General features: G+C 40.9%; 1 protein-coding gene across 2 annotated transcripts in view; it reads right to left on the reverse strand.

The window, feature by feature from the left end:
* The window catches only part of ldhba (lactate dehydrogenase Ba), a 19,103-nt gene continuing 4,251 nt past the window's right edge, over positions 1–14,852 (reverse strand). The window contains exons 1-8 of one of the 2 annotated variants that reach the window (XM_026922781.3): positions 12,664–12,823; positions 6,917–7,048; positions 6,630–6,747; positions 5,667–5,840; positions 4,883–5,056; positions 4,534–4,651; positions 1,027–1,150; positions 1–565 (exon numbers count right to left, since the gene is read on the reverse strand). In XM_026922781.3, the coding sequence (XP_026778582.1) occupies positions 398–565; positions 1,027–1,150; positions 4,534–4,651; positions 4,883–5,056; positions 5,667–5,840; positions 6,630–6,747; positions 6,917–7,045 (1,005 nt within the window). In that variant the 5' untranslated portion in view covers positions 7,046–7,048; positions 12,664–12,823 and the 3' untranslated portion in view covers positions 1–397. Of the gene's footprint in view, positions 566–1,026; positions 1,151–4,533; positions 4,652–4,882; positions 5,057–5,666; positions 5,841–6,629; positions 6,748–6,916; positions 7,049–12,663; positions 12,824–14,852 lie in introns of those variants that run through there. The other variant, XM_053241884.1, reaches the window with a different exon arrangement.

A 14,852-nucleotide genomic window follows, 5' to 3' on the forward strand; every position in this document is an offset into this window, starting at 1 on the left:
AACATTCATGAGTGGGATTTAATTAATGATTTATTGCGTCTCATTTTAAACACGTTTGATTTGTTTGTTTTAGGGAAATATATCTCTATATTTCAGTCTGGCTCCTGTCGACAGAAACACCACAAAACCCCTTCGCTCCTACTATATTTGTGAAAAAACTGATCTTACAACATTTTATTCACACCTCAGGAGAAAAGAAAAGAAAGGATTCTGGAGCTTGATCTTTCAAACGACAAAAGCAAAAAAGAAAAAAAATGACCAAGACACAAAAATAGATCCACGTTTTACACCTACGGAGGATGCGTGTGTTAAGTGGAGGGGTTAGAAGCATGTGTATGATATGGGTGGAGTGTGTGTGTGTGTGTGCGAATGTGTGTGTGGCCACTACAGGATGACTTCACAGGTCCTTCAGATCTTTCTGGATGTTCCACAGAGTGTCGGCGCTCTTCCTGATCTGCCCCACCTCACCGTCAGTCAGGGTCATGTTGATCACGCTGGTCACGCCGCTGGAGTTCAGGACGCAGGGCAGGCTGAGATACACCTCCTCACCGATCCCGTACATGCCCTACACACACACACACACACACACACACACACACACACACAGCTATAAACAGTCGTTCCCTCTCCAGCGTAAACTCCTCTGTCCTGCAAATGTTGGAAATCTTACAGCTACAGGACTGTAATTCTACTAAAAATTCTACAGAATCCAGATTATTATTTTTTTTTTCATAAGCCTCCGATTCACTCAAATATAGCGGGTTACAAAAGAAAAAATGAATAACGACATCCGTGTCGCATTCTCCAGATGTTGTCTTTAGGTTACATTAAACTTAAGAAAAAAATCACAACAGTTCTTCGTTTGAACACTAGGCGGTGCTCTCAGGTCTCACTGTCTGTATTCCTCCCTCATTTACTGTCTCTCTTTCTGCCTCACTGCCTGTATTTCTCCCTGACGTCTCTCTCTGTATCAGCGTGTGTGTGTGTGTGTGTGTGTGTGTGTGTGTGTGTGTGTGTGTGTGTCACCTTGACCATGGTGGAGACAGGATGAACTCTGCTCAGGTTCTTCACCAGGCTCTCGGTCAGATCAGCGACGCTCATTCCGATGGCCCAGTTAGTGTAACCCTTCAGCTTAATCACCTCGTAGGCACTGTTTCACAACAACAACAAAACACACACACACACACACACACACACACGTTCAGTCACCTGCTCAACCTTCAAACACTGTTTACATACAACCACTGCTGCCCTCATCGTTCCGACAGTTAGTGTGTGTATGTGTGTGTGTGTGTGTGTGTGTGTGTGAGAAAGTCTGTTAATGTGCTCATGCTAATATTGTTATTAAAATAAAGCTTTATCTGGACACTAAGGCTACTGATTCAGTGTGAGCATCAAAATATTTCTAAAATGGGTGTTTAGCTTCATACACTGAATAAAACTCTGAGCCGAGACACATTTTATTGCAGAGAGAGAGAGACACAGAGAGAGAGAGAGAGAGAGAGAGAGACACAGAGAGAGAGAGAGAGAGAGAGAGAGAGAGAGAGAGAGAGACCATTTTCCTTACCTAAGGAAGACATGACCATAGAGGACAGAACAGGAAGAGAAGAGAAGAGAAAGAGACAGACTCCCTGAAACACTGATTATTTATAAGGGAAAAGTTTACACTCAGCCCAAGAACCCTTTCCTGATTTTCTAAGCATGGGAAGTGGGCGGGGACTAGCATGGCTCACAGCGGGGTGCTGGTTGGCGTTTGAGGGTGGTTTTGGGGTAAAGACATGTTCAAAGCCCTATCCTATCATTACTAACACTATGATCATCATTTAGTGCATTAAAATCTGCATTTTAGTTAAAAATATTCATGCACACAATTAACCAAACTGCACCAAGGCCAGCACTATACACATCTAAAACTATAAGGAAGAAAAATAGTTTCATACACTGAAATGAAATATACTTAAGTATAAAAAGAATGAAAACACAAACCAAAACTTAAACCATTACCTCTGAAATGAAATAAAACATCAGTAATGTGAGTACTGTTCATTTAACTCGCTGCATGTTAAGAGTTAAACAGTTAATCATTAACCTGAACTGCTTGATCAGTGCTGCTGGTTAAAAAGTTAATGTTCAAGCACAAGGAGTTTGAGGTTTAACGATGTAAATGTTTGCAGTAGCACTAATCCAATAACAGATTTCATTATTTAGCCAGCATTATTGCTTCTCGCTGGACGCAGATAACTTAACAGAAAGATAAGATAAAGTTACAGACACTTGTTTCTGTAAAATAAATTTAAGTTCGTCTTTATCTCTAATACTGTATCTACTAACGCCGTCACTGTAAGAGTGTAACGACCCCAAGATTCTGATCGATGCATCGATTTAAAAGGAAATGATTGAAATGAATTGATGTAAAAATCATAAGTCAAATATTACTGAAGAAGGACAGATAAATGGTGTGTAAACAATAATTCATATTGGCTAGCAATGTGATTTGCTCGTAACTTTTAAAATAATCCTTCCCCATGGCATCATCACTCACAAATTCACATTAAATTAACCCCGAATTAACATCAGGCCCGCCCCAGATTCTGAACAAAGAGTCACACTAAACTGTATTGCATCGTAGTAAATTCAGCAGGATCATTAAAAAAAATGAATTGTTGCCTTATGAAATGAAATCGAATTGTAATCAAAGCAACACATTTTCTTGCCCGTGGCTGGTTCGTAAATAAATCCTGATAAACTCTCCCTCTCTGCCACTGCATGGCGCCATTAGCATTTACATCCAGGGCATACGTCTTAACTACATCAGAATTTGGCGTCTGTTTTACATCTGCGCATATTTTAACAAGAGATATGGCAACATTTTGTGAAGAAATGAGCATTTCTGTTTGTGAAGAGTATTCCTCTGAAACAGATGCCATGGAAATAAAATCCACGATTCCACAGGAACACGCGTTTGCGCCAAAGAGGGATGTGTTTCTAGCTAAAGCAGAAACATCCCCAGTTTCACGTGAAGCATCTGTAAACATCACCGAGTCTGATCTGGACCTTGGACCTGACTGAGACAGAGGAACGGATTTGTTTTGGGGCACGTGCATTAATGCCAGCTGGGACAGAGTGTATCTGCTGTAGGGAAATCAAACGAGCCATCATACTCCTGTTTGTGAACAAGGACAAAGTCCAAGGTGGAGTAAGGAAAATGCTAGTTTTATGTGTGTGTGTGTGTGTGTGTGTGTGTGTGTGTGTGTGTGGATAGGGAAGTTCCAGATGTAGCACTGCTTACAATACAAGATATACATGCAGGATTTATCTGTCAATTCAAATCTCTAGACAACATCACCTATCTGGAGAACGTAGCTGTTCTGCCTCAGTTTGTGCTTCATGGCTCATGTTTGCAGCTCAAATCTACAGAAAAACCACCCAAACACACACATGTGGACGGTTCCCTTTCATTATTTAGGATTGAATCACTTTGTGATAACTCAGACTCGAGTTAGCGTAGGAGTGATTTGTGCAGCCGGCCGCTATACAGTCAGCTTCAGACGTTTTTATCTCCTCGTGCAGTGGAGCTTTACTCGCTGTTTAGAGTTCAACAGCGTGTAAACACAAGCCAGTCTATGACAACACACACCTGTCAGGGTAACCGCAGCACCGAAGCGCAAGGGTCAAGTGCTCAGCATCGTGTTACAGAGGAATAATTACGCTTAACACGAGACATCAAGACCCAGAGGAATAAAATCTATTCTGAGAATGAAAACTGTTTCCTTCCCCTTTAAGAACTGAAATCATTTCTTATCGTAGCAGATTCAGTGATGTCGTGAAATACTGAATCGTTGCCTTGTGAATCTAAATCGAACTGCATCATAGCAGATTCAGTGTTCAAATATCAAATTTCTGCTTACTGAATCGAATCGTATCGTATTGGATTCAATGGTATCATCAAATATCGAATCATTCTATTAAAAATGTAAATTGCATTGTGATTGTATCGTGTGAAAGCCTGAGGTTTACATTTCTCCTTTACTGAACAGGAGTGAGAAACGTAGGCTACATTAGTACTAGCTACGTTATTAATAGCGACATTAAAACTGCATATGATTTATTTAATAAAACAATTTTGAAATCAAATACAGATTTTCCTTTTTTTTTTTTTTATGTAATCATGGCTAAATTGCAGTCGGTTAATCATCTAAAGTAGATCAGACACAAAAACAGCTTTCAACTGTTAATCTGTCTGAACAACTCAAATTAATAAAACTAAACTCTATAAAAATAACAGAATTACTTTTACTTACATGAACTAAATTAAACTGCATTTACAATAGAAAAGCGAAATATATGTAAAGAATTAAAACTAATAATACTGAAGAACACAGACATGAACTCAAATCTTATAAATGGACTCATGAACTCTCACAATCTTATAAATGTAAAATATGTTAAGCAGTTTCGCTTGAATGCATTCATCTTCTCTATTCGTGTGTATTTGTTTATAAAATTAACCATTATGGTGTGGTTTTATTTCACCTGTCCACCACCAGCTTGTGAGCCTCCTTCCAGTTCTCGCTGTCCTGATCCGTCCCGATGGCCGGGTTGAGCTTCTGCAGGTTCACTCCGGCGACGTTAGCGCCGCTCCATACAGGCACTGAGGAACACAGGAACCGGGAAGATCTCAGATTTCCTTTCCATCTAAAATTATACGCCACTACAACATAAAAGCACCTTGCAGTATATAGACTCAAAGTGTTTATATAACTAGCGTCCACGTTTATGGTTTGGTGTGTTTAGAATAAAAAAACCAAATCTTTATCCCTGACCATCCACGACACCTCGTTCAATCTCCTCCACCATCTACTCCTCTCTCTCAGAGGCTCACCGCTGGAGTCTCCGTGCTCTCCCAGGATGTAGCCGTTGAAGCTGCTTGCGTGGATGCCCAGCTTCTCGGCCATGATGAAGCGGAAACGGGCCGAGTCCAGGTTGGTGCCGCTGCCGATGACGCGGTGCTTGGGAAGGCCGCTGAGCTTCCAAGTCACGTAAGTCATGATGTCCACTGTGCAGGGGTTAAAATGAACAGCTTTACACAAAGCACTTTCAAGAACAAAACAAATTTGTCCACCATTTTGTCCAGAATTACTGGCACCTTTCATAAAAATGAGCAAAAATGAACAAATATGACAAATAATGTCAAAAGATGCGTTACACAGTATTAAGATATGTTTAATTCACTTCCTCACACTGAAGCATGGTGGTGGTAGTGCTGATGTTAAAAATTATTAAGATATTAAGTAATAATTATTAAGTTCTAACTATTATAATGGCACTAGTGGTATTTTAACTGAATTTTTTTTAAATATCCATTACTTTAATTTTGTAGACCTACAATCATATTTCTCTTTGTTTTTTTCCCCCCCCCAATGGTGAAGAGATTTTTTTGGCATTTATTTTCGATTTTTTCTTTTTTTTTTTTTGAGAATTATTCATGTTGAGGAAATGTCAGTAGCTTTTCTAAACATATGAGTAGACATTTTTAATAATTGTGCGTAATCTTTATTTAAAACAACCATTTTGTCTGTTTTCTTGAAGGGTGCCAATAGTTCTGAAGTCGACTAACATGTATAGGTAATAAAACTGGGCAGTTGTGTGCTGAAGCTGGGTCTCACCCGGGTTGGAGACGACGACGAGGATGCAGTTGGGACTGTGTTTGACGATCTGAGGGATGATGTGCTTGAAGATGTTGACGTTCCTCTGCACCAGGTTGAGGCGGCTTTCGCCCTCCTGCTGACGAACGCCAGCCGTCACCACCACGATGCGCGAGTTCGCCGTCACAGAGTAGTCTGTCAATCAACAGCATGTACCGAGACGTTATGAAGAGACAGTTATGTAATAGCTATGGAGTTATACAAACACCGACATCTGATAAATAGAATGCAGAAAGGTAAAATAAAAAAGGAAGTGAAAAATATAAGTACAATAAACGTGTGTAAAGAGATAAAAATACACAAATGTAGAAAATAAATTAGTATTTATGTATTTGTTTGTTTATTTTATATTAGTTATCTATAGAATTTATTCATATGATGAGTATTTATTTTTATATCAAAAGATGTAAGGAAGGAAGGAAGTACAGAAGGAAGGAAGGAAGTACAGAGGGAAGTACAGAAGGAAGTATGGACGTACATAAAAAGTATGGATGTATGGAAGGATGGGAACAAAGGAAGTATGAAAGGAAGTAAGTAGGGAAGACTGTATGGAGGTACAAAGAAAGTAAGGAAGAAAGGAATGAAGAATGGAAATATGAAAGGAAGAAAGGAATGAAGGAAGGAAGGAAGTATGCAAGGAAGTAAGTAAGTCTTAAGTGAGTCACATAATTTACTTTAGTACTTAAAATGATTTGAATCTTTTACTGACTGATTCATTAAAGTCTGGTGTTTATAACTGACTTCTTATATTTTAAGATATAAAATACAATGTTCTGTGAACCACTGAATCATTTTTAAAGAATCGTTTGACAACAGGTCGAAGCGAATCACTTTTCAAAGTTGAACAAACGAATCATTATCTAAATGATTCAGAACAGCTTAAAGATTCAGTGAAAAAGATTCAGTCATTTAGAGGTCTCTCACCCTTATCAGCGATGATCTTATGGGTCTTGAGGAAGAGGCTGCCATGCTGCAGGTCCATCATCTCTCCTTTCAGCTTGTCCTCCAGCACATCGACCAGCGCCAGCTCGTCACACAAGTCCTAGAGAGAGAGAGAGAGAGAGAGAGAGAACCTGAGTCAGTCATGGGAAATTCACTCAGCTCAAATCGAGCACAATCAGGTCCTAAGGTCCAACACTGGAGTTTTGTGTGTGTGTGTGTGTGTGTGTGTGTGTGTGTGTGTGTGTGTGTGTGTGTGTGAGGTCTCTTACCTTCAGCAGGATGCTGACAGCGCAGGCCATGCCCACTTGCCCCACTCCCACCACAGTCACCTTGCTGGTGGGTGGGTCAGCAGGACCGCTGCTCACGGAGGTGATGAGTTTCTCCAGGACTGAGGCCATGATCTACACAGAGAGTTACAGCATTTATTACAGAACATTTCTAGATTTATTTATAGTCGTTTTTTCCCCTCCTATCGCAACAGTGCTAGTGTTTTGATGCATGCTTTAATGAAACTCCGCCTCCTGCATTACATCTCATTAACAGTTCATGATCTTCGTTCACATCAGCATGTGACAAGTCACTCGTCTCACATGCAGCTTGTCTTTTGTGGGCGTGTAGCGACTGATCCTGCTATCACTTGGAGGCGTGGTTTGGAAAACGTAAGTAGCTATATATAGCTTTTAAAGCACTGTGAAAAATAGTTTGTTTGATTTACGAGTTACGCGCTCAGCTTCATACTAGCTGCGTTCTCAGTTCAGATTAGCAAAGCAAGCTAACTGCACTAGCTACGTACACTCACCTGAGACCCCAACAATCTCTGCTACTTCCTTCCAAGCTTTATTTTTCTTTGTCTCTATACGCATTTAACGACAGGATAAGATGAAACCGTGGTTATACGCTTTTCTACTAATTTTACTTCAAACGCTAAATGGGAACTAACCACAGGTAGGAACTAAAGCTGTGAGCTGAAGAAACATTGCGACATCGGATTGGTCTGAGGAATCATCAGCAATTTGTTTGGATTTCTTGCTTTTCTAATGACACATAGGTAAACGTAAATAAATAGATAAATGTATTACATTTTACAAGATATAAAAAATTGTAATCGTCTGCAAATTGCTGTGATGCAACAGGAATACATTTTGAGGTGCTGATTATTTTCCCATAACAGCATGACACGGAGTGTTTTATTCCTTACTTCGAGCTGTAACTGTAATGCAGTACGCTGATTGGACCGATTCTGAATCACGTGTTAAAGTTCAGAGTTGAAAGGCTGACTTCAGCGAACTAAACGTGAAACGTGTGTGAGCCAATGTGCCGCTAATCCTCCACGTTCTTTTCCATCCGCTGAGTGCCGTGGACTCGCTAATCCTGAAAATGACACGGCGCCAACAAAAAGGACAAAAGGAGAACAGGGCACAGGCATGAAGCTCGCTCTGAGCTCTGTGTGTGTGTGTGTGTGTGTGTGTGTGTGTGTGTGCGTGAGAGAGAGAGATAGAGAGAGAGAGTAGAATAGTATTGTGTACAAAGCTACATATAAGAACATTACTAGCATGTTATTCATTCGAGCACTATTTCTAAATAAGGATTTTAATATGCTACGGCAGTGTGTATGCAGTTCTGTGAAACACACACACCTTTTTGCAATGTAAATTCCTTCAGATTCCTTCTCAATCAGGTTTCACTTGCATGATAAACCCCACTCTGGTGTATATAGTCATGAAGCACAGCTGAGGACACTTTCACACCTATTAGTGCGTTTGCCGAATACTCTACATACTATACTATACCAAACATAACTAAAAACATTGTCTGAGGGGTGTAAAGGGCTGAAAATGTCCTGAAAAAATCATTCATACACTGGTCAGAGATACAGAGATCAAAACAGATAAACAAACCATTTTACCAGGTGTGTGCAGGAGAACGGAGAATACGGAGCCGGCACTCGATAAATGATTAGATCATTAGATTCTACAAATAATAGTTGAAGACATTTCGTCTGCAACATCCAGTGTTTATTTTCTCTTTTTTTTCCTCTTTATCCAGCACACACATATATATTTGTGCTCTGTGCTTTGGCTCAGTTTTAGCGGCTCACGTCTACGGAAAAACGCTGCAACCCAAAAACACACGGCGTGTCGGATTCACTTCCTGCAGCGAGTCGATTCAGAGTCGAATCACGTTCTCACTAGAGTTCACTCGGAAGTGGAGTGAGACCGCATCGCTCAGACGCTCTCTCTCTCTCGGACCCGAGCGTGATCGCTGTGTTCTCGTCTAAAGAGCCACACGGAGAACGGAGAACACACCAGGGTTCGGGTCTAAACACTGCAGACGTCAAAGCGTCCTTAGTGTGTCATAGTGTGTTTATTTTTTATGTTTATGTTTTCAGTTTTTTAATTTATAGGGCCTTTCTACCACACAAGGTCTCTTTACATTTAAATACATAACACAGTGTAACATCACTACATTACAAGCATTACACACTCTGCTCCACGTCATACACAATCTTCATACCAGGCCGAGGGGAATCACGTCAAAGCTGAGACTACGCTTCTTTTCACACTACTTTTGCTGATGTTTTGTTACAGGACGCACCCTCATTTCAAAATGTACCAACCCGTACCATTATCTTTTATACCTTTCACCTGGAAATGTGAATAGAGTGTACTTTTGAAAAGCTACTTAATTGGACTATCATTACATTATACAGTAAAGCTACATGAGCCTTTCTGGGTAAAAGGTACTTGAGCTACTCTGCACTGAAACTGTGTCATAACCAAGTTTGCATTTACAAAGGCTCTGTTTTATAGCCTGCAGAGATGAAGAGTCTGATGCCAGGAAATGAAGCCGACGTCACGGTAAACCAGCAGAAGTGGGTGAAAGGAGAACAAACAGCGCTGTTTACAGATATCGTTTGTTGTGCAAATAGATTCCTGAACTGCATTCAATTTATTTTATATTACGGTTTCACGGTTAGTCACGGATTACGACCTGATCATTGGCTTTTTCAACATTCCCGTCGATTACACTTATTTTTCCTCTCTATTTGGACTCATCCTGAATCACATTACAGCAACTTCTTTTTCTGTTTAACCCTCTACGTGACGTCACGTTCCCGCCTCTGCTGCTGTTAACCATCTACGTAACATTACATTCCCGCCTCTGCTGCTGTTAACCGTCTACGTAGCGTCACATTCCCGCCTCTGCTGCTGTTAACCGTCTACGTAGCGTCACATTCCCGCCTCTGCTGCTGTTAACCGTCTACGTAACATTACATTCCCGCCTCTGCTGCTGTTAACCGTCTACGTAACATTACATTCCCGCCTCTGCTGCTGTTAACCGTCTACGTAACATTACATTCCCGCCTCTGCTGCCGTTAACCCTCTACGTAACATTACATTCCCGCCTCTGCTGCTGTTAACCGTCTACGTAACATTACATTCCCGCCTCTGCTGCCGTTAACCCTCTACGTAACATTACATTCCCGCCTCTGCTGCCGTTAACCGTCTACGTAACATTACATTCCCGCCTCTGCTGCCGTTAACCCTCTACGTAACATTACATTCCCGCCTCTGCTGCCGTTAACCCTCTACGTGACGCCACATTCCCGCCTCTGCTGCCGTTAACCTTCTACGTAACGTCACGTTACCGCCTCTGCAGTAATGTAACGTTACGGATCAAATAAAACACGCAGCATTGCTGACTACAACGACATTTCTTGGCTTTTTTTTTTGTTTGTTTTTGGATAAACAGCACTGAACACTGTCACACTTGTTCGACTTTTTCTTTTTTAGCTGAGTGTGCTGTCTTTCCTCACAGCCGCTCCCTCTTCAATGTTATGGAAACAAATTTCCTGATTACGGTGTGTGTGTGACTGTGTGTGTACGCTAAATATGTGATAAATACAGACAGTGTACAAGATTTTACATCAAAGTCACTCTCAAAAATAGCTTTCCAAGCAAGATGAAGAACATTTGTTCGGTTTGTTTGAAGAACATTGTGTTCATTTGGTTCCTTGTGCTTTTTGTTCTATATAGAATGAAGTCGTAACGTTTCTTCTCCAGCTGTGTTTCCTTCCTGACGGGACGCCGTGAGCAGCTTAGCAAGCCATCACACAACACGCTTTTCAGCTGTGTACACACATTTATTCGATTATTCACTATGTCCAGCACACAGACCCGGCCACGCGGCTATTAATCTCTTCATACATAAAGGGTAATAAATGTTCTTACGCAACTTTCACAATTAGCAGAAAAGACTCAGTGACTTTCAGCTTTATCTTGCGCTGTGACAGAGACTCTCGGCTGCGCAGGAAGTGCACTACTTCATAACACAATGTGCTTTAAAGTGGCCCTGAAATCTAATGTTTCTCTTTGTAACTTTCTGTAAATCTCCCATAGTGCAATTAAAAGAGGGCTGTTTTTTTTAAAATCTCATTAGCACAAGTAGAAGTTCTTTAGTTTGTTAGAAGCAGTACCAGTTTGTTAGCACATTATAGCAGTTTGTTAGCTTATCAAAAGCACTAGCAGTTTGTTAGCTCATTACTAGCATTAACAGTTTGTTAGCTTGTTGGAAGCAGTAGCAGTTTGTTAGCTAATTAGTAGCGTTAACAGTTTGTTAGCTCTTTACTAGCATTAGGAGTCTGTTAGCTCATTACTAGCATTAGCAGCTTATTAGCTCGTTGGAAGCTTTAGCAGCTTGTTAGCTCGTTGGAAGCATTAGCACTTTGCTAGCTCATTAGTAGCGTTAGCACTTTGCTAGCTCATTAGTAGCGTTAGCACTTTGCTAGCTCATTAGCGGTTTGTTAGCTCACTAGCAGCATTAGCGGTTCTGTAGCTTGTTAGCAGCAGTAGCAGTTGAAAGTGCTTTTGTTAAACTCTTCGCTGTTCTCAGTATTTAGCTCGTTCACGCTGCTCGTGTCAGGTTTGTTTCGATTGGGCGGGATGTGGTGTATCTTCACCGCTACTGCCTACAAAATGCTAACACTCTGACTTCCTGTTTCTAAAGGAAATTGATGCAATCATGCATAGAATTAATTCAGGAATCTCAAAAAAACCTTTTTTTTTTTTTAAAGTGCCAGGACCTGATTTATCTGTTGTACAAAATGTGCACAAAAAATTCATAATCAATAATAAACTTTTCTCTGGTTTTTAACTTGTTGATTAAAAAAAAAAACCGTGAAACCGCGATATGTTTACACTGAGACCGATCACACCGTGAACACATCACACCGTGACGCCCCCAGGCGGCGCCAGCAGCGTGCACATGACGTCATGACGCTCAGTGGCCCGGATGTAGCAGTGTTGAATAACGGAGAGAGCTGAGCAGCAGAAGCTATGAAGTGTTTAATAAAAACGCGTTTTAGACGGAATTCAGCTGCAGTTTCTGTTCCTCAGAGCAGCGCGAGACTCTACAGAGCCCCTGAAGCTGGAGCTGCTCGTGCGCCCAAAACAATCAGCGTGCAAACAGGCGCAGTTTTAAAGCACAAGGTCAAGTTCATGTCGGGTTTGTTTACTGGCAACACATCTTTCCACACACACACACACACACACACACCACAAAAAAGAAAAGAAAAGACAACTCACATTACACATGATGCATTAGTGCTAGGACATCTTCCTCAGAACTAAACAGATAGATAGATAGATAGATAGATAGATAGATAGATAGTGCAACCACTATTGCATTTACATTTTTTTTTTTTTTTAAATCTGCATCACGGAAATTTCCTCAAACAAACTGCAATACACACACACGCGCACACACAAAAACACACAATGCATGCACAGAAAAGAAAGAGAGAGAGATTCCTCGTGACAGAGAAAAAGGCGTCCTGCTATAAACCTGGAAACATTTTAACACATTTCTTGCTTGTTTTTTTTTTTTTTGCACCTGGCCTACATGCACGCGCTCTGTGCATGTGCATGAAATGACCTTCATTCAAGCAAACCAAAGCAAACAAGTGAACATCCTGAAACAGAACAAAGCGAGTTGGATCAGAGTGTGCGGTACGTACATCAGGTGTGAGAGACTGAGAGAGAGAGAGAGAGAAATGTCTCTGCGTCCTTCTGCGGTGCGTGAGGCGGTTTGCGGAGCTGATCGGAGCTGATGGCAGGCGGAGGAGGATGTGTGCGTGAAGGGCGCGCGCTCGCTGTAGTCAGCTTCCGCGAGAGAGAGGAGGAGGAGGAGAAAGAGGACAAGAAGAAGGAGGAGGAGGAGGAGGAGGAGGTGCGCGCGCGCTACGCAAATTGCGCATGTGCGTAAAAAGCGCATTGGGTGCGTCGCTGGAGATGGAGTAAAGGCGGTGTGGAATGTGAGGGTGCGGACGCACACAGGGACCCAGAGCTGTGACTCGAGCAACCTTGACGTCTATCTTTCTGTTTTGTTTTGTTGTTTTTTTTCTTCCGGAAACAAGCTGTGGAAAAACAAAACAAACGAGTTCCACCTGCTTGTGTTCAGTGAAAAAAAAAAAATAATAATAATAAAGTGGGAGACTTCTGAAATCATTACTGGTGTCACTTTTTAACCATCATGTCAGTGTCATATAATCTACCAGATCACCTTGTACATAGATTCACATTTGTCTTACACCATTCAGAAAAGTGTTCCTTACAGCTGCTGCTTATCACACCTGGTACTTCTTCACCTAGTACCTCTTCACCTGGTACTTCTTCACCTAGTACTTCTTTACCTGGTACTTCTTCACCTAGTACCTCTTTACCTGGTACTTCTTCACCTAGTACTTCTTCACCTGGTGCTTTTTCACCTGGTGCTTTTTCAAGTGAAACTTACTTTACTCTACTTGATTTACTAAAAATCAGAACAGATGCTGATCATTTCATGAACATATTTCATTGTCATTTATTTAACTTGTAATATCCATGAATATATATATATATGTATATATATATATATAGATAGATAGATAGATAGATAGATAGATATAAAGGTTTGTGGAAACCTGATCATCACACCTATATGTGGTTCTTCCCCAAACTGTTACCACAAAGTCTGAAGCACACAATTGTCTAGAATGTCTCTGTATTTGCTGTAGCATTACAGTTTCCTTTCACTGGAACTAAGAGGCCCAAACCTGTTCCAGCATGACAATGCCCCTGTGCACAAAGCGAGCTCCATGAAGACATGGTGTGTGAAGGTTGGAGTGGAAGAACTCGAGTGTCCTGCACAGAGCCCTGACCTCAACCCCACTGAACACCTTTGGGATGAACTGGAACACACGACTTCACCCCAGACCTCCTCACCAACATCAGCGCCTGACCTCACTAATGCTCTTGTGGCTGAATGAACACAAATCCCCACAGCCACGCTCCAAAATCTAGTGGAAAGACTTCGCAGAAGAGTGGAGCTTATTATAACAGTAAAGGGGGACTAAATCTGGAATGAGATGTTCAACAAGCACAAATGGGTGTGATGGACAAGGGTGCACATACTTTTGGCCATATAGTGTACTATGTTTATGATTTTAAAACTACTGCAAGAAATAAAGGTACCAAACTGTACTCTTCCTTGTGGTTTCATCGGCATGTACGTACCACGGATGGCTGTGGCATTGTTGAACATGATTTATATCTTTAATGTGTATCTTCCACATGAAAAAGTGGACATATTGTACCTTTAAAATATTTTAAGCTGCATAACTGGACTGTAATTCATTTTAGAGTAAAGCTTTATTAAAGGTTTATGCTTTTCTGTGTGAAAGGATACACACTAAAGGTACAAAATGTCAGAACACTTATCTTTTGTATGTTTACTATATACTGTATATTTCACCTGGGAATGTGGATATAGTGTACCTTTAAATTTATTTAAGTGTAATGATTTAAGCTTTAAAGTTACACTACATGGACCTTTGTAAGTAATAAGTACATTTTAAAGGTACAAATGGTGAATGCTTGCGGAACCATACCAAGGAAAAGTACAGTTTAGTACCTTTTTTCTTACTGGGACGTATAACCCAGTAGGAATACATTACTGATACAAATACGATGAACATGATTAGGTTTTTATAATTTTTTTTAAAGGATCACATGATGCCTGGTTGAGATTATAGATGTGCATCAGAACCCAACAAAAAGTCTCGCAAGTGGAAGGTTTTTACTTCCACGTGGGTGCGAGCGAGCAGACAAATGAAGTCCGGCACTGCATAATGAATTTATAGCGTTTATTCGTTCATCCTTAGTAACT

This window comes from Pangasianodon hypophthalmus, chromosome 18 (assembly GCF_027358585.1).
Source record: "Pangasianodon hypophthalmus isolate fPanHyp1 chromosome 18, fPanHyp1.pri, whole genome shotgun sequence".
NCBI classification, from domain to species: Eukaryota; Metazoa; Chordata; class Actinopteri; order Siluriformes; family Pangasiidae; genus Pangasianodon; species Pangasianodon hypophthalmus.